Genomic DNA, 19620 nt, shown 5'->3' with positions numbered 1-19620 from the left:
TCTCGACTGGGTCACTGCAGGAGAGGACACAGCGTCACCAAGGGGGACAACACCACAGGGGGATTGGGGGGGGAGAGATAGAGGATACAGAGCCCTCAGTGGGTGTATGTAAATACGATAAGAGTGAAGACAGCAGAGGGTTAAGGGAGGATACAGTTCTTATGCACTTACAGTAAACCACACTGCAACTCATTTTATCTCTACTGTAAATCTTCAGTTTGTTTTAGTATCGTGCCTCTCCAGAATTTCCCCAAAAGCTCAATGTCAGCAGCAAAATATTTAGTGTGACAGATGTGTCAGAGCGCATAACATTTTTGTGACATGCCTTTACAAATTCCTCCCTGGATTCTCGATTTGTCTACAAAATGAGCCAATTTAAAATTGTGAGTGTCAACAAAACACATGGACACACCGTCAGTGAGAACCTCTAAGGCCAGAGTTAGGATATAAACTAAATGAAGGGATATTTTTCCATCTACAAGTCCAGTATAGCTCCTGTCTGTCATTTGGAATGAACACTGAATATACAAAGAGCATTGAATCGCAGTCTTTCTTCCAGGTGTAAACAAAGGAGTCGACTCGCCACTGAAATCCAGAGGACAGGATTTGAATCTGTTATCACCTGAAGCTGACTGACAGGATTTTAATAAAAGGGCTCACACGAGAAAACAAATACATCTGCACTGATGTTTTCTGATATTGTTAAATGTGTCAGAGCTCATTTTTTCTCCCCATTAGAATAAGATGAACTATTAGAGTGAGACCTATATTTTACATTATGATAAACTGAGAAACAAAGAGCCCCAAGCCCATCTGCACATGCACAGAGTCCAATAACACTGACAGTTTATCCTCACTGCTGTAGTATTATTCTGTGAAGACCTTATACACAGTCAAGTATAAATTGGGACTTTAAGAAAATAAGTAAGGAAAAGTTCTCCTCCTAAAGTTATGGGTGAGGAAACAAACATATGTTGAATTCTTCTTTCCACAAACTGCATCTACAGATTCTTGCTAAAGTAAACAGACCTTTTGACTTTTTGTACATTTGTTATGCACACAGCTCAAACTAAAGAAAACCAATAACAAAAGAAAAGTCACAAATACTTTATTAAATAACTGAGTAATGTGGCAAAACATTCAAAATGTCAAGGGTCTCCAAGACACTGTAGGTGATTAGCTAATGAGAATCTTGTTACGTAACATTTAGGAGCATGTCAATCACGTCATTTCAAGCCCAAGCAAGTGATGGAGACTTAATGGAAGCAAAACTTTACGTATGCTAAAACGCCACAAACTCTGTATTGAAGTAATTGAAGATATAAGTGATCAGAATGAAATGCACATCATGACTAAATACTTTCACTAAACCAAAAATAAAACAAATATGAGCTTGAGAATGTAGTTTAATTTAGTTTATGAATGATGGCTTTGATACTATGGGATGCTTGATTCATTGTTTATTATTTCAGATAATATGAGATCACATTTATGAGTTAGAAACCCAGCTTCTATCAGGATGAAGCATTCATCCTGAGGTGAACGTTTTCATCCAACACTGACGTACAAACAGCAAAACAGGAAACCCTACATATATTGTAATGTGATTAAGATACAGTTTCAGTCAGTCAACACAGACATCACTATATGTTCCCCTGTAAAGTGTCGTATGTCTATAATGTCTGTGTCTTACAAAAGAAGGGTTTGACAAAAAAATAGGTAGTAGAAAATCCTCATTTCCTCAGAGAGTGATTAAAGCTCAGTCGAGCCTCTTCCAGACACACTGACGAGCAAATCTGTGTCTCCTGTTACTCCCCCCCCCACCTCCCTGTTCTCGCTCTCATCTCATCTCTCCCTTCGATTGAAGATCAGATTGGGTGTTCGGTTTTCCTCTAAATCCAATATGCCAGGGCTGGTTCTGAGTGAGCGACTGGTGTAGGCGATAACACTTACCGGCGTTGAATATTGCGCCGACCTGGAAGGAGAGCTCAGAGTCGTGTTCAGCCTCACATGGGTACACTGCCTTGGCTTTCCTGCTGGTGACACTGAAAAATGAAGGCAATCAGTGAGTTGGCGGAGCTTTGGGGAGGATTACCGCACAGTTCAATCTAAGCCCGGGGGCCTGTTTGTTCATTCACTCACTGAAACAGCAGAAACGGGCCGGGTTGGAAAACAAGCAAAAGTACTAGGAGAAGAGATGGGCCGCTACACACTGTTGTCTTGTCTCCAGTCTAGTAGTGAGCGAGTCAAAACACACCCACATGCGCCTGTGTGCATGCACAGATACAAAATGATGCAGTGTTGTTTGTAGTGGGTTTTGTACAGAAAAAAGGCAGCCACACATCAGGTCCACACACAGCAGACAACCATCTATGGTGAGATAATTAAAAAGTGGTGGCACAACTAAGTCATTTTGCTTACAAACAGAGGTAGAATAGTAATCTCCCTTCACTGTGCTTCAGCCTTTAAATTCACATTCATGAGCTTAAAAGCTGAATTTTAAATCCGTTTGATGTAAATTTGAAGCGGGTGCTGTCCAAGAAACCATATTCATGCCTCTGCAGGTTAGCAAAGAGCCACATTTATGCCAGTTTGTTCCCAAAAACATAAAAAACTGTTTCCACATAAAGGTTGTTTTGCCCACCATTGCAAACTGTTATCGCGGATACCAGCAATGTTACCATGTAGAAAATGTGCCTTCAACACACGATGCCCTGATAAATATTTCATATTCTTTCTGCAGGATGAGAGAGGAGAAAGAAGATATACAAACTGAAAAAAGTTTGTGGTCACACAGTTGTCAATACAACAATGTGCAGACGACTCCCTGAATACAGAATATTGTAAGAATGCACTCTTATGGAAACGCATTTGGAAAAACGAAGACTTGTATTTATATGAAAATAACATTAAAATACGTTGCAATGGCTTTGGCAGCATCTGTAGGCAATGAAAATGAGTTCATCTCTTATTCTGAAGGAAGCGGAGCAACAGTGAAATGGGAAGATTGCCCTCATAGTTCAATTCTGTTCTTCCCCAGACTTGTGTTTGTATCTGGTATTTGACAAAAAGAGAAGGTTGCTGCTCCTGATGAAGTCAATACTTGTGTTGAATTAAAATCCATCAAAGGTAAACAAAATTACAGGATGGGCAAATATGAGAAAGTGAGGGAAAATATTGATGTGCAACACTTCATGTAGATGTCAGATGAATGAGGGAAGCTGGTGATTCTGAGTGAACATGCAACACAAGATGAGCAAGTGAATTATGAAGCAAGTGAACAAAAATGGACAGTGAAAGAAGCGAGTGAGACACTTAACCAATAATAGTTAATGAAACAAATAAGAAAAAAAAAAAGCAGTTAATTGCGATCACATAATCCAGGTGAGAGGAAAACAGAAACCAAAGAGAAGGAACTCTGTCTTACCTCTCCTCTGACTTGTCTTTATCTGAGGCAGCTGTGGTAGCAGCAGCTTGACTCTCTCCAGATGCTACAGAGGTGGACCACAAAGCTGCTGCTGTGGGAGCCCTGCAGTTCAAAATCCTACTTTAGTTACCACAGATTCTGTGGTGTTTTATGCAGACTAAAAATATGGTCCTGTACAATGACCCTGAAGCAAAATAACACAAATAACTGGACACTAAGCTTCCAATTGTAAAACAGATGTTTCATCCACAATTGGTTTAATTTTAAAGGCTAGCATCCGTGATGGCACTGGGGTGCATAAATGCACACAACATGGGTAACTTGCACATCTGTGAAGGCACCGTTAATGGTATATAAACAGGTTCTGGAGCAACATACGTTGCCGTCCAGATGAAGTCTTTTTCAGGGAAGGCCTTGCTTATTTTAGCAACATAACACCACAACTAAAACTAAACTAAAGCAAATGGTTCCCAAATGCTTATCGAGTGTTAAAAGAAGAGGTGGTGCAACATAGAGGTAAACATGCCCATCCTAATTTTTTCTGAAATGTGTTGCTGGCATCAAATTTGAAATGAGTATATATTTCTAAAAAAAAAAAAAAAAAAACCCAAACTTTATCAGTTTTAACATTTGATATGTCTTTGTACAATTTTAATTCAAACACATACACCCAAACAAACAGAAAATTAAATGACTGTCCCCATCATTACAATCAGTGTATATAACAACGTACTGATGTACAGAGTTTGAATAAAGATAACATAAATCTACTTTCTCCCATTCACACAACATTCACAGTTTGAGGAATATGAAAATGATATGAACCGAAGAAAGTCTGTCTATATTTCAGGAGCACTGAAGCTGCTCGAGTCTTGCAGTTGACCCACTTTATGCTATTGTTTTCCCATGAATGCCACCTACTGTATATTTTACATGTACTGTACATTCACAGCCTAATACATATTGCTTTTGTAAATGTAATAAACTATAATGCTCCAACACTTTATCTGATCCAGCAGCAGCTGTGCTGTACACTGGCTGTTGTCAGGGCCAACCTACAGGACAGAAGCAGGGGTCCTGGTAAAGGCAGAGTGCAGAAGGAGGAGAACTGGAGTCTCAGCCAGGCATCCCTCTGTGTTCCATGCCTGCCCCAGGGCCAGTGCTAATACAGCACATAATGAGCAAATTGCTCCTAGCTGCCGCTCCCATAGAGACGTTAATAAAGGCAATTAGAGGGAGCAGCTGAGGGGGGGGCTGAAGGTTGAGAGGATGCTGTGAATAGTGGTTATACTGGCATTGGTGGAGCAGAGTGAGAGATGGCCTTAAGGGGAAACATGGTAGGGGATCTAATGTGGTCATAGGTGGAGGTGAACACACAATACTGGCTGGGTTCACGCTTTCAGTCCCCCATCTGCATCGCTCCCTCCCTCTATGCGCTTGTCCATCCCCAGCGGCGGCTGTTCCGTTTGAGCCTGGCCTGACTGTGGGTGATTTATAACTCTGCAGCAGTGTGGGGCCACTGTGGTGCTCAGCTGCTCCACATCAGCAAGGGGGGGACAGTGCACTGCAGTGCAGCAAATCCACTCATTAACCTGAGCCCAGTCACAACTACTGTCTGCCTGGGTCACAACCAGCACAAAGGAGATCAGAGGAGCCCCAACACTTCACCCACCTGCAGGTAAACCCACTCATATATGCATAAATGCCTTCAGTAAGACAGGATTCAAAACAGAAAATGTATGCAAACACACAAACACACACACTGGTCTTGCTATAAATCTTACCCTACAGATCTAAATGCCTAACCCAACCCCTTGCCTTATCCTTAACGTAATAACTAAAACCCTAAAACCTAAAACCAACTCTTATCCTCAAACAGAGCTATCCTCACAACAATGACATCAAACTAACATTTGTTCACGCAACCACAAAAAAAGACATGCACACGTGTACAAACAAAAGAAAAGTTATCAGCACATCCATCTAACTGGGTATTTTATTTACAAGAGGATTACAGAAATCTTTGCAAATCTTTAAAATAAACACATATCTAAATAACTATGGAGTAAACAGGGAAAATCAGTGAACGCCACATGGCTGCCCTAGAAACCTGTCAAATGCACCAGGGGTAAATGGATTCATCCCAGAATTGCTTTCACAATTACAGCTAAGCCAAACCGAGGGAAATCGCTTGCCATTTCTCTTTACCAAAAATAGCAACAAGCTTTGAATTGCTCATCAGTTGTTTTACCCATCACAGGCCTAGCTAAGCTTCTCCTGTAAACATGATTAAATACAGTAAATGGGGACTCGTGTGAAAATGCTCTGTTTGCCAGGCCTGCGTGAAAATCCCCCTCCAGATGTTGGTAACAACTTTTTAAATATTTACAGGCATACACAACATAATAGCATAGAAAATATATAATTACATAAAAAGTATTATCATGACATCAAGAGCATCAAACAACATCTGCATCAAATTCAAAGTGAACTGCAACTGGAGATCTTCAGGTTTCTTATTTTAACCATCACACATGCCAGGTCAGAAGGAGGAAGAAATTCCATCAAGAGAAGGGACAGGACTGCTGCTTCTCATTACTGCAGGAATTCCACCCTGCAGCATCCAGGACTCGCTGACCCTGGCATGGAGCTAACACGGAGATGAGCAGGGTATCGACTGTCTTCTTTTAAAGGAAGAGGGCCAGCAGTGGGATTTAGTAGTGCTACCAATAGAAAGTGGGATCAAACCTACAGCCAAGCTTCCTGCCCTTCTACCGACAGTTTGGGTGGGCAGGGAATAAGCTCTGATCCACCATTTTATGATCCACAGCTGTAGGGCGGCAGGTAGGGCAGGGGAGAGGAAGAAAAAGAGATTAAAAAATGTAATCTCATTGGGTAAGACTTGGGGGAACATGCCACTGGGAGAAGCTGTGACTGAATTTATGGAGAAGAGCAAAAATGAGGCGAGACATTGAAGATGACAGAGATGATAAATCATGCCACAGTTCATAAATAGTTATTGCACTATACAGTGAATCAAGAAGCGTTTGTGTATGACCAGGCAAGATTTTGCTGGAGCTATCCTACAGGAAACGATGAAAAAATGCTGCGCGATTTTGAGCACACCAGAGCGCACAACACATTTCTAAAAGTGGCTGGAAGTAACCTAGCAATTGCCATTCCTACTGCTCATTTTGGCTAGGCTTGTAGCCGAATCCCTGGGTTCCAGGCCAGAGAGGTGCTGTGTTAACAGGTCTCCACCATCTCACATGCTAAGATTTATTAGTGAACACAGCCAGGGCGACACCCTGTGACATATGGCACAGGTCTTCATAAAGGGATGGGGGATGCAGCTATAAGGGTAAACAAGATGAATATCTCTCCAATGTCAATACGATTTACACGGCCAACGCACGGCCACCTGTCTCCCAAACAAATAAGAGCTGAGATTTACGACCTCCTCCTGGTTGCTCCTTCCGTCCTCCAACATGATGCCACAAACGTGGGAAAGCACAATAAAAAAACAAACAAACAAACAAACAAACATGCCCACAGGAAAAAAAAAAAAAAGGAATTGGTTATGTAAGTAATAGGAGCCTTGTCTGTCTGATCCTGCAACTTACTGTAGCTTGATACAAACATGCCTACACACACAAGCGAGAACACACCCACAGAGGTCAGTGAGAGAGGAATCGCATTGTCTTCTGTCAAGTAGTGAGGTGGGTTTGTTTTTACTTTACATCTCTTTTCAGCTGATGGAGAAACAGAAGGGGACAGTGGATGCAAAAAAAAAAAAAAAAAGTCCGTTTCAAGGTGAATGCGTAGAGATGACACAGCAGAGAGCCGAACATCTGCAGCATAACCCAATAATTCATCTCTCACATCAGCATTCAAGACAAGTCATGGGCTGGAAACAACAAAACAAGTACCAAGGACTCAGAAACTGAGGATAGAGGATAAGTTTGACAGAAGCATGGCAAGGCATCAAACTATTAAATCATTTTCCATCTAGTGCAAAGAGAGAAAGAAGTAAAACTAGTAGTTGACTTTTGACTAATAGCATAAATTAGGGTTGACACTAAAAATCTATTTCACCATTGAATGATCCTGTGTCATTTTTGATTAAGTCAAACTATTTAGTGTATAGAACATCAAAAGTAATGACTAATGATGACAAAAATGATTCACCTAGGAATTGTGATGCTTATTTTCTATGAGTCCATTCACAATGTCCAAAAATTGATTCGGGTTTGTTTTTCCTTGCTAAATATGCTTTTCACCAGAGTGGACAAGACAGAACTGAATCAATAGCGCCCAGAGACAAATATTAACATTTACAATTTCAAAAATGAAGTCACTACACAGATAACACTAGCTGCAGTAGTGGTAAAATTTCCAAAGACTCCCGCAGGTAATAAAACTAGTAATAATACTTTTAACATTGGTTACCTGTGAATAAAACTGACTGCTGCACCGCTTCTTTTTCTTATTGTTATTATTAGTAATGAGTGTCTAGAGTCTGATCTGTCATCCTGGGATTAGCTTGCAGGAACCATTCATGAAAAAGTAACTTACCTTAAGACCCCAGTCAGACCTACATAAACGTGAGTTTCATCTGTGATCCATACAGTATCTGGGTATATGCAGGAATTATGAAATTAAATTCAATACCTTTTAAGGCCTTCTCAATATATTTGAGTTATACTAACCGGCTACATCAGCAACACACCTTTAATTCATATTTACTATACACTGACCGACTTTGAGGTCAGCAGAAGCAGCGGTTGTAGAAGCTTCAGTGGCAGCACTAGGTAGTGTTGTAGCTGGTGTAGCTGATTTAGCACAGAAATTCACAACAGACAGTTGCTGTCTACCGTTCATATCAGATTTGTGGGCCTGGATAGCAGTGATCCCCCATTGGGGATGCAACTGCTTTCTTGCACACTGAACATTACACCTGCCGGTTATTCTCAGTGATGGGCCTGGCTCAAACTCATTGTCCTTCAACCGCTTGTCTGAGAACGTCCATTTCCCCATTACATTTGTTAGTTTAACACAGAGTTGTTTAAATGACAGTAGTTGGTGGGGCTGATGTCACTGACCTGCACCATTGTGTCTATAAAAAAAGTCAACAAACTCTTTTGTTCACATGGGAAAATAGCTACCACATTTAATGCCTCTTAAAATTGCAATTAAGACATCATAGTACCTAATAGCCTTAATTATTGTTAATACTTTTTAAGACCCTGTGGACACCCTGAATATACACGGTTCATATTTGATGTACACCCTGCATTTCTCATTTATGAATTCTATTTTTCTTTACTTGCCACACAACAAATACCTGCACTGCGAGTGGTGCAGTCACATGCTGTTTGGGACACAGTGACGCACTCACCTAGAGGGGTTGCCTGAGCTGAGGTTGGTGTTGGGTGTGGCATGCTCACTCCTCTCTGTAGGCATCTCTGAGGCCGAGGCTGATGACGACTGGGATGATACAGACTCATTGCTGCCCAGTGATGTCTCATCAGCAGCTAGGCTGGAATTATCTCCCACTGGTGACACTTTGCAAAAAAACAGCGTTTGTTTCAATTAATTACATCTTTTCAATAACTTTATTCTACCGTAAAATACTCGGCATATTCAAATTTTCTGGTGGCAGCTTACCCGATAAAACAGTTGAATAATTTATCAACACGAAAGGCAATGCTACATCAACAGGAGACTTTTTGAAATCAAACTGCTGTCAGAACAGCTGCGACTTACAACCAAGTGTGTATTGTTCATAACAATACACTACACAAAAATACACTGCAGTCACAGACAGGAAGTTAAGAAACACAAGGGAGATCCAAGACCTTTTTATTTCAGCTTTACTGACAGTAAAGCTCTTGCTTCTGGGAGACTGAAGAGGCATGCAAGGAACTGTTACTTTAAAAAAAAAAAAAAAGCAGTCTGTTTGGACAATTTTTTTTCTTTTTCTCCAATGAACGCACATCAAAGCACATAAACCAAAAGCTCACAGTTAATTAAGACTGAACAGGAATGGTGCTGAGCTTAAGCCTAACTATTACAGAAGGTAAAATTAATATTTACCTCCTACAGTGCCCATATTATTACTAGCTTTATCTATCCTGCAGTTGGTTTATCATATTTCTTTTTTCAACTGTGACTTTTATGAAATTAAACCCATCAATATAAAAGCCCTTCACATCCACACAGGTGTTTTCAGTTAGGATTAATTAGACTCCACCTCAGGTTGAATATGGGTGGCCAGTGCTGGGTATTACACCATGTGAGGTCACCAAATTTCATGAACCAATAAAAATAATGAACATATAATTGTCTTACTCTTACAGGTACAACAGGAGGGGGATGGAGAGGTATTTCAAGAATAGCCTGTACACACAGTCATCAGAAAGCAGTGTTAAAGCAGCATTTGTTAATATATTATTTCATTTTGTTCTGTGAATTTTAGTTTGTCTTTTTTTGAAGCACTTTCCAGCTCTTGGTCACATCTATTACCATTCCAATACTTTTATGTAATGTTATTTTTAAAATGTGAAGCATTCCTCTCATTCACTGTTAAGCCTCTGCAAACATTGTTAATTTGTCACGCTACATCTGGTTTTGGAGGGGAAAAAAAATTAAGTTCAATATTTTAGCACATTTTAAAATGTAAAGTGGCTGTAATCAATATTTTTTATAATCCAATGGATCAAATGAGGATGAAAAAAAAAAAAAAAAAAAAAAAAAGAATCTACAAGGGGTCATTTGTAGCAATGAAGCTACAGAGAATTATCACTTCAATCTGCAGCTCTTGTTCGCGTTACAGAGCTTTATAGTGAGTTTCATCTCACTGTCTACTGTTTTTGGTTCTGTCTCACCGCCCTGGCAGCATTGTCTTTGGCCGCAGCAGTCAGCCGTTTTCAGTAAATATAGCCTATAAGCTCACCAAACAGTACCAAACAGCAAAGAGATGAAGTCAGCAGCTAACTAGAGAACATACTGTAGTGGGATATGCAGCAGCGCAAGAGCCAAACAGGAGTCGGTAGAGACCAAAATCCGCTAAAGGAGGGTGAAAGCTGGTCCTACATTTGCCAGGTGAGCGCAAAGATGAAGTGAATGATAATGCTGCTTCATTAATGCTGAAAGTGCAAATACACATCTGTTTGCCATTCCATCTTACTGTAAAAGGTGATGACACGTCTTGTTTCTGCTTTCTAAAGGTGGCCAAAAAAATTCTGTTAATCCAGGTTTAAGTACACCAGTAACAAATCAACTAGTAGCCTGTAATAATCTCCTGAGAGCTATGATTTTCTGGCCCTTTACTCCTACAGAGTACCTGTTAGAAAGTATGCTAACACAAGCGTATTAATGGGCTTTCCTACACATGCTGTCACGTCAGGAGGGATATCAGACACATGCAGCATCATAAGAGTCACATGCATACAGTACATACAGTGGGTACGGAAAGTATTCAGACCCCGTTAAATTTTTCACTCTTTGTTATATTGCAGCCATATGCTAAAATCATTTAAGTTCATTTTTTTTCCTCATTAATGTACACACAGCACCCCATATTGACAGAAAAACACAGAATGTTTGACATTTTTGCAGATTTATTAAAACAGAAAAACTGAAATATCACATGGTCATAAGTATTCCTTTAAAAGTTTAACGGGGTCTGAATACTTTCCGTACCCACTGTACACTCTTCTCTCTTTCTCACTGCATCATCAACCTGCTTTTAACCTGTGAAAGCTAAAACAATTTTAAATGGATTATGGGGGACCCATATAAAAGACACAAAGGTTAAAAATGATTATGCTTTTCATCCCTGATATTAAAATACTCCACAGTAAACCTGGCTCAAGGGAGGCAAAGAGAGACAACCTGGCAAGCAGATTTATACTCCCTTGATATTGTGGAGGGGAAAGGATTTGACCATAATTTTCACTTTTATTGGTTCTGTTTTAGTGGTGTTGATTCAACTGTGGTGCTCCTGAAGTGTGTTCCATTATATAGAGGTGTTTTTATTTATCTAATGTGATGTACCCAACAGCCTGGCAACTGGGTGGACGCAATGTCAACATGAGAGAAAGCAGCAGTGCCAAATACTTTGTGTTTACATATGAAACCCATTATATCATCTTTGACATTTGTTAAACATATTTTGCAGGATAAATTGTTTGTTCTGTTCATTTGTGTGCACTAATAGTTCAAAAACAGCTATTAATACTTTGTGCAAACATTTATTTAAAAGCATGCTATTTTAATTAGCATGTATAAATTATCAAAAAATGTACCCAAGATACCCACTGGGCTTTGTAAATAAATGAATGGGATACTTTCTCGATCACTGAAGTACTTTAGATCTATAAAGAGAGGATCAGTTTAATTTCTACAGCACAAAAATCATATTGCTAAAGGTAGGACCACACTTAATGACTGCTGCACCGATTATAAATTGGATTAGGGTGTGGAATAACCTCAAGAGCCATTCACACCAGACGTCATAAGAATATGGCTGAGTTGAAGCAGTTCTTTAGGGAAAAATGGTCCAAAATTCCTCCTGAACACTGTGCGAGTCTAGCCCACAGCTACAGGAGGCGCTTGCTTGAGGGTATTGCTGACAAAGGTGGTTCAACCAGTTATTAGACACTGTTGCCATCCCTTTTCACCATTACTTTGTATGTTTAATGGGTGTGTTCAATAAAGACAAGAAAGATCATGACCGTTTGTGTTTTATCAGCTTGGAAATACTGTGTCTGTTGATATGTGTGACTTTGCTGAAGATCAGATCATATTTCATGACCAATTTAGGCAGAAAACCAGGCAATTGTAAATAGTGCCCTTACCTTTTCTTACAACTGTATTCAAAGGTGTAAAATGATATGGGAGCATGTCTCTTACCATTCTGAATGTCTAGAGACTGTGGATTGTAGACAGCTAGGGGCCGATTCTGTCGATTCAGCTTCTTGGACTGCCTCGTGGGAGCAGAGACTACTTGGGCAACAGATGACAGAAGGCACGACTCGGGAGCATCTGCAAAGATCTGAATACACAGTATGAGTAAGTCTCTATCAAGACAAATGCACAAACTCAGAGTGTTGAGCAGCAGCAGCATGTCTTCAACTGACCACACTTTAGTGGACAGGCTTTGAAACTCAAGCTTTATGTAGAGGTAGATGAATGAAAAGGCCCATTTGAAAGCACAGCATGTGCTCCTAGGGAAAGGCGAGCAGCTCGCTGATTAGCCCCTATAAACTGCATGTGAGAAGATTTTGTTTGTGCCAAAATAAACAAGAGCAGCTCCACATGCAGTGCAATCACATCCCATCCTGAAATGTGGGGCTAAGTTAAGGTGACATTTCTCCTCAGAGAAACTGACCCACTCTCAAAAAATGAAGACTAAAAGCACTGCTTGGGCTCAAGGAGCACTGGCTAAGCAGTGCAGCATGTTTACACTGGGCTGTGTTTACATATAAACTTCAGATGCAGAGTTAAAAGAGAATAGGGCTGCAGAGGAGAGGAAGTCTCAGAAGAGCCTGTGAAAGGATCACAGACGTAGAGAGGAGGGAGGTAGGGAAGGGAGGGGAGAAAGAGAGAAAGTGGCAGAGAAAGTGAGAGCGACTGTGAACAGGAGAGGCAGACAGAGGAGGGGGCATGAGAGTGAAAGTTTGTGAGAGAAAGGCAGATAGAAAAAGTGAGAAATCTGATATGGCTGAGAGTTTCTGCTGCCTCACTCTCCTTCTCGCCTCGCTCTGCAGATGGAGGTGAATGTAAAACAGAGTCTACTGCTGGTATCTGGGGGTATCAACAGTCTGGAGTGGGACTCAGCTGTAAGGAAAGTTGATGCCTGTCTGTCTGCTCAACTTTTCCCCTGCTCTAACATGCTGTACTTTCCAAAATGCTTTTGTTGAATTCTAACACTACATCCTTTATCACCTGGACAGTGTTGGATACCTCTGGGCAGTCTCCAACACTAGCAGTATACACTGTGCCGCTGGTGTTGTTTTAGCACATTTGTATACCCCTGTTGGTGTTCATTCTACCCCTGTATTCTCTCAGACCGCATTTTAGTTTCGTGAGCATTGGTGGACATATTATTCACAAACACAAAGAGCTCACGGTTTTGTGACTTTACATAAAGTACAGTGCTGCTCCAAACAGATTAGAAAACTAATCTCAAACCTTTTTTCCTCTTTTGACGCAGAGTATTATCCCCCTTTGAGGATTGACACCGATTAATGACATTCTGGGGGAGATTACAAGATCCCATAAACTTCAGGTTATGAAATAACTCAAACAAATAATGGCTTTAGGCAGGCACAGGACCTTCCAAAAATAATAAAGGGTATATGATAACCTACAGAATAATCAACCTACATAAAATAAAGCGAATAGCTCTTCTCTGTGTTTAATCCTGGTATATGCACTTGGGGCTCCCCCTGTTGGCCAGATCCAGCCATTCTGGAAATTAAACTGCTGTCAAACTCCTCTGTACTTTAATATCTGGGTGAAGGGTATGCTTTCCCCATGAGTTTAAGTTAAATGTGGTACACTCATCATTATCTGAGAACTTTATTTCTGCTCATTATTTTGTGTAGCAAGTAATAAATACAACATGCATATAACCAACAGACCAAAATGTACCAATTATTTAACAAGATGCATTTTTATTGCTAGAACCTTTGCTCAAAGCAGTGGATTTTAAGGTGGATCAATAAGATTTATATGTGAATATACACAAGTCTGAACTGCCTTAATAAAGAAGACCTACAGAAGAGAAGAGCACCACATCCATTTTGAGACTCTGCACAAATAAAATTGTGGTGTCTAGGTACAGTGCAGTAGGTGCACTTCTCTGCCAACAGAAACTGCCAACTTGAAACTAAAAGCAAAATACAAAACTTCAAAACAATAGTGGGAAAGCGCTCTGTGCCCAGAAAGCAGGACTTAAAAACACTAGGTCTTATGCTTCGCTTGCACATTTATTATCCTTCAGTATCAAGTAATTACACGCCACCCAGGTTGGAAAACACAAAGGTGCTGTATGCAGCTTACTGATGTCATGTTCATCAGATTTCAGTCAGTGCTATCGTTGTGCCTTGTGTTGCCAAGTGCAGACTGCATTTTGTAAAGAGTTGCGGATGGCAAGGGAAAACACAATTATACACAAAAAGTTGCAATAACAGAATGTACAGTCAATGCAGTTACCAATCAAAAACAGACAATTTGGGAGAAAGAATCTAGTACAGAAAAAGCTTTCTCCATTCTTATTGGCACAGTGCTAATTACTTCCACTGGAAGATACAGTGCTATTTGAAGGCACTTCCACTTTTTAGGGAGTGCTCAGTTTCGAGTGCATTACTTTGTCATTGTGCAGGTGATAATGTGTCTGGTAACTCCCATGTTTGTGTGTTACCTTTTCATGGTGTTCAATGAGGATTTCCACCACAATGTTCTGGAACTTGAGATCCATGATGGCAGCGACGGTCTCCTCCTGTGGCCTCATTAATGTGGGGCCAAACACCACGCCCAGGTTGGCCACAGTCATCAGATTCTGTGGGCTGTGGGCTGCCACACTGAAGAAGATAACAATTTGGATTATAAACATGTTACTCAGAATTACTGAGTCTACTTCACTGGCAAGGAGGGAAAACGCAACTATAAAACGTTATATAAGCAAAAACCCTCTGACATACAATACAGGTTTTCACCCTCACAAAGGTTTAACAGAGTCCGATGTAGCTCGTATTGTCTTTAATTTAGTTAGTAGACAATGGCCTAAACAATGGCCGCACTCATTGAATATATGGCAGATGTTAGGTAAACTTGTGTGTAAAGGTTAATGCTATATTTCATAAATATGTTAGCAGCTCGTGGCTCAAGAGCGGCTCCATCTACTAATCACATGGTTGGTGGCTCAATCTCCAACTCCATATTTCAAAGTGTCTTTGGGAAAGAGAGTGAACCTAAATTATTCCAGATGCGACTGTAGTTCCTTGCATGGTAGCTTGCTGCTACAGGTGTGTGAGTGTGTACAGTATGTGAATGAAAACTGCTAATTGTAATGCACACTGAAAACAAAATAAAGATAAAACCCATTTATGCTCCTAATAGTTACACACATGCCACTGAAGAGCTTTTACTGACATATTCCAAAGACCACTATGACTGTCTGAAAGTAGCTGTTGTGATCATATTAACAACACTGAAACAGAAACAGGTCAGGGCTGCTCTACCTCATAAACTGAGGAAGAATCACTGCTTTGTAAAATGTTATCTACATTCACGTAGAAACTGGAGCACCTTTAGTAGATGAAACTTTATCTTTCTGTAGGTCAGAAAAAAGTGAAGAAACCCCTTTATTTGAAGAAGACGTTATGCAGACAGGTGAAGCGATTTCACACTCAAAATATGACGCGTGATGTCTCTGCAGAGACATTTTAAATAGCTTCAAAGGATGCCTTTGAAGACAAAAACACTGGTGACAACTCATTTTTATAACATCTCTGAGACCATTTCAGATACGAGTGTGAAATTCTGGCTTTGCTATCTTCCCCTGCAGGACATGCACACACACCACCTTCAGAAAAACATTTGAGTCTCTCCAGTCTAGAGAATTTCACGCTGGATAATCCAAATTCAATTTCAATAGTGCTGCCTTTTTACCAGAGACTGATTCTGCAGTGGGCTTCTATGAAATAAGATCCACCAGACTTTCATTGCCACAGGGAAGAGGGATTATTTACTTATCTTCAATTTGCTCATATTTAGTTTATAAGGAAGCCTGCTGAGGTAAAATCTTGTAATGTTTGCTAACATTATTTCTAAAATCTTTCTTCCTATCTAATCTCACAAATGGAGTGATGCCCAATAGTGGTCCATCCAGTAATAGTCTCGAGAGAGGGCTTAATTTGAGCAGCCCATTTAATTTCACTTCACTGATGGGCTGCAGAACAGTGTGCTGAACAGGTACAGTAGGCTATACAATTCTCCTTCAGCAATTTATATATGCACCAAAATGACCTAGGAAAAGGCAAAAAAAAAAAAAAAAAAAAAAAAAAAAAAAAAAAAAAAAAAAAAAAAAATGTTCAGATGCCAGGGGCGTCAATTCTCTTACAGAGCAGTCAGAGCAGACAGAGTAGACAGAGAAGAGATGGAGTGACAGCAGGGAAGGGGGAGTGAAGAGAGTGGGAGTGAGGGAGAGAAAAAGCATGTGGAGTGAGAATGAGGAGACAGACAGGAAGAGCAGAAAGAGAGAAGTGAGAGAGAGAGAGGGGGTGGAGAAGGTGAACTATGACCACTCACTTGGCCAGATGCTTCATAAGCAGCCCGAGGACTTGTCGATTCCTCTCCGGTAGTTTGTGGACTAGGCAGTGGATGGCTTGGATGCGAGTCTCTGGACTATCTCCCTCTGTAGAAAGACAGAAGCAGTCAGGTGCTCACATTAAACTACAAGGTTCGCTCTGTGCTCCTCAGGGGGGAAACGAGCCAAGACGTCTGAGGCTGAACACTGAGCAAAAGTTACTGAGGCCTTTAAAGACACAAACATCAGAGGCTATCACTCTCACATATAAGAGGATAAGCATTAAGGATCATACATTCTAGTTTCAATAAGTGAAGAAGAGGTGTGATGGTGATATATAGTCTGAAGCGTCCCAGAATTTGGCAGGGGGGACAACTATGCTGGCGGAGGAGATAGCTTTACGTTACTGTCGCTACCATATAAATGGGTTGTGTTAAAGCCCCCAAGATCATCTCTTAAACATTTCCTCACACATGGGCATCTGACCGCCCACACACACACACACACACACACACACACACACACACACACACACACACGCAAACAGAATATCATTACTATGGGAACAACAAGAATTTAAACATGGAAGAAGCTTCTTTTGGATGCTGTCATCCATCAGAAAAAATAAATAAATTTCATTGCTAATCCAACCCCAACCCCCCCGTTAAGAGGGCATTGCAAGTGCCTGATAAAAATGTCAAACTAATCCAATTATAGCACTTGTTGTAATAAGATTCAAGTTTGGTTTGAAAACATTTAATACAGAAATAATGTTAAGATGGGGGGGGGTGTCAGTGGACCATTTGAGGGCATGCAAATGACAGCATATTATAATTTAAAACCAGCTACCTCTAATATTTAATGGCTCATTCGGGCATATTTAGTCACACGTTAAGACAGATTATATATAAATAAGCTCACATGGGCTTCTTGAATCGCTAATAAATGACAGAAAGACACTGTTGTAAAACAGAAGCATATAAGCCAAAGTCAGCTGAAAGGTTCTTTGGTTATCAGATTGTGGGATTTACCACTGCACACAGTGTAACATTATGTCATGTCAAACCTGTTCCTGTGTTTCCTGCCCATATCTACACCGTCACTCTTTAATTACAATGAAACACATTATGGTCATTCAAAGAACACTGTATTTAAGTGTCTAAAGAATTTGGAGGGTTCTGATGCATCATAATTTGCATTCATGTCACATGTAGACCCTCACTTTTCACACTCTGAATGCTTTGCACTCAAGAGCAGCTGACTTTCCCTCACTTAAAACAGGGGAAAAAATGGTTCAGAAAAAGTTAGTAAAAGGTCATTTAAACTGTTTTCCCTTAACTGCATATTTTCAATAACTCACTGAAGAACAACAAACTATTAGCAGCTAAACTGATTTATACTGTTATAAGATGTGGTCAAACTTACTCGCAGGGCTGATGAAATCTTTATACAGTCCGTACGTCATCAGCGGCTCGGGAAGGCTCCTTCACAGAGACAAAGGGGTTGGATGGAGAAGGAGAGTGAGCGAGGAGGGACAGAAATAGTCTACACAGTATTTTATAGGGTGTGCACCCAGTAATGATTAATAGGGCCATGCTAGGGGATGGAATTAGATGGTACACGTGTTGAGATAACCAAGTTCATCTGAAGGTACTTTCACACTGCAGCTGGCCAGTGACCAGAAGTACTTAGCCTCAGAGGAAACCAAGGAGATCGACCCTGCTTTATTTCAGCAGGCCAGACACAAAGTAAAAGCCAAGTCAGATCAGCACTCAGCATGGCTTGATACGTTATCTTAACCAGTGTTTATAAATTTGTAAAAAATTTAATAAGTATCACCTGAACAAATACAGTAGAGCTTTACTTTGAGTATAAGGGATTCCCACAACCCATTACATCAAACTGCTACCAGGAAACTGTCAAAATGTAAAATCTGTAATTTCTCATTTATGTCCTGATAGGAATACTTGTTGCTGATGGATAAAAAGGCACTGAACATACTTTTAGTGCTGCAACACAAAAACACTAATATAAATCCATGGAAGCAAAAGGAAAAAGAATTTAGCTAAACAATGGAAAGAAACAATTCATCATTATGCCTTATTTGACCTTTTTTAGTACAGTCAGTAAGGCAAATGAATCAATTACCCAACAAAAACCGTGCATGGGGATAGTAAATAATGAGAAAAACCTATTTTTTCTGATTGTTTGTTAAGGGAAACATATTTTAAACTTGCGTTTCAATAAATAAAACTGTGCTCTCATTTAAACATCCAACGCCAACCCAATTTGTTGCAAACTGCATGTTAACAAAAGGCAATCTGACATTTAAATGAAACTGCAGCCAAAACTACATTTTTGACCTTTGAACTTCATCCACACTACCTGTCAACCTGGAAGGAGGCGGTTAATGTGGGACAGCGTACAGCACAGTAAGCAATGTGACTTTGCAAGAAGTTAATTATACAAAGGCATTTTGTATAATTAACCTTAGTCGTTTTGTACAAGACAGTCAACAAAGGATGAAAGATTTCAAAATCAAACCCATCATATTTATCAGAAGAGAAAGCGTGGATTCAGAAAGTACTGCCACTTTTTGCTGTAGATTTTTTTTTCCCTTTCTGAAGCCACTATTTATAAAATAAAATAAAAAAAGAAAAGAAAGAGAATCTTTAATTAATCAGTGGGGTGGTCCCAGGTCAAAGGTGGATCTGCTGAGACAGATGGTAACACTGAATAATACAGTGAATTATAAAATGAACCAAAAATCAAAATGATCAATGAGGCACCAAGCACAGGCGTCTCTGGACAAGTCAAGTCATTTCATAGTCTGAATGTGTCGATGCAGGGACAACAACAAAACCAGCTTAAACAC

General features: G+C 40.1%; 1 protein-coding gene across 1 annotated transcript in view; it reads right to left on the bottom strand.

Moving 5' to 3' along the window:
• Window positions 1–3: 3 nt before the first annotated feature.
• arhgap10 (Rho GTPase activating protein 10) overlaps window positions 4–19620 on the bottom strand; it is a gene marked incomplete at its 3' end in the record, with an annotated part of 43284 nt that continues 23667 nt past the window's right edge. The window contains exons 16-24 of the mRNA XM_020591754.1: window positions 18171–18229; window positions 16748–16853; window positions 14859–15018; window positions 12344–12485; window positions 8826–8991; window positions 3428–3529; window positions 2645–2737; window positions 1954–2045; window positions 4–14 (exon numbers count right to left, since the gene is read on the bottom strand). Coding sequence (XP_020447410.1) covers window positions 4–14; window positions 1954–2045; window positions 2645–2737; window positions 3428–3529; window positions 8826–8991; window positions 12344–12485; window positions 14859–15018; window positions 16748–16853; window positions 18171–18229 — 931 coding nt within the window. The remainder of the gene's footprint in view (window positions 15–1953; window positions 2046–2644; window positions 2738–3427; window positions 3530–8825; window positions 8992–12343; window positions 12486–14858; window positions 15019–16747; window positions 16854–18170; window positions 18230–19620) is intronic.

This window comes from Monopterus albus, unplaced genomic scaffold (genome assembly GCF_001952655.1).
Source record: "Monopterus albus unplaced genomic scaffold, M_albus_1.0 scaffold15.1, whole genome shotgun sequence".
Taxonomy (NCBI): domain Eukaryota; kingdom Metazoa; phylum Chordata; class Actinopteri; order Synbranchiformes; family Synbranchidae; genus Monopterus; species Monopterus albus.
The sequence above is the reverse complement of the archived record's forward strand: the minus strand, read 5'-3'. Positions and strand labels throughout refer to the sequence as shown.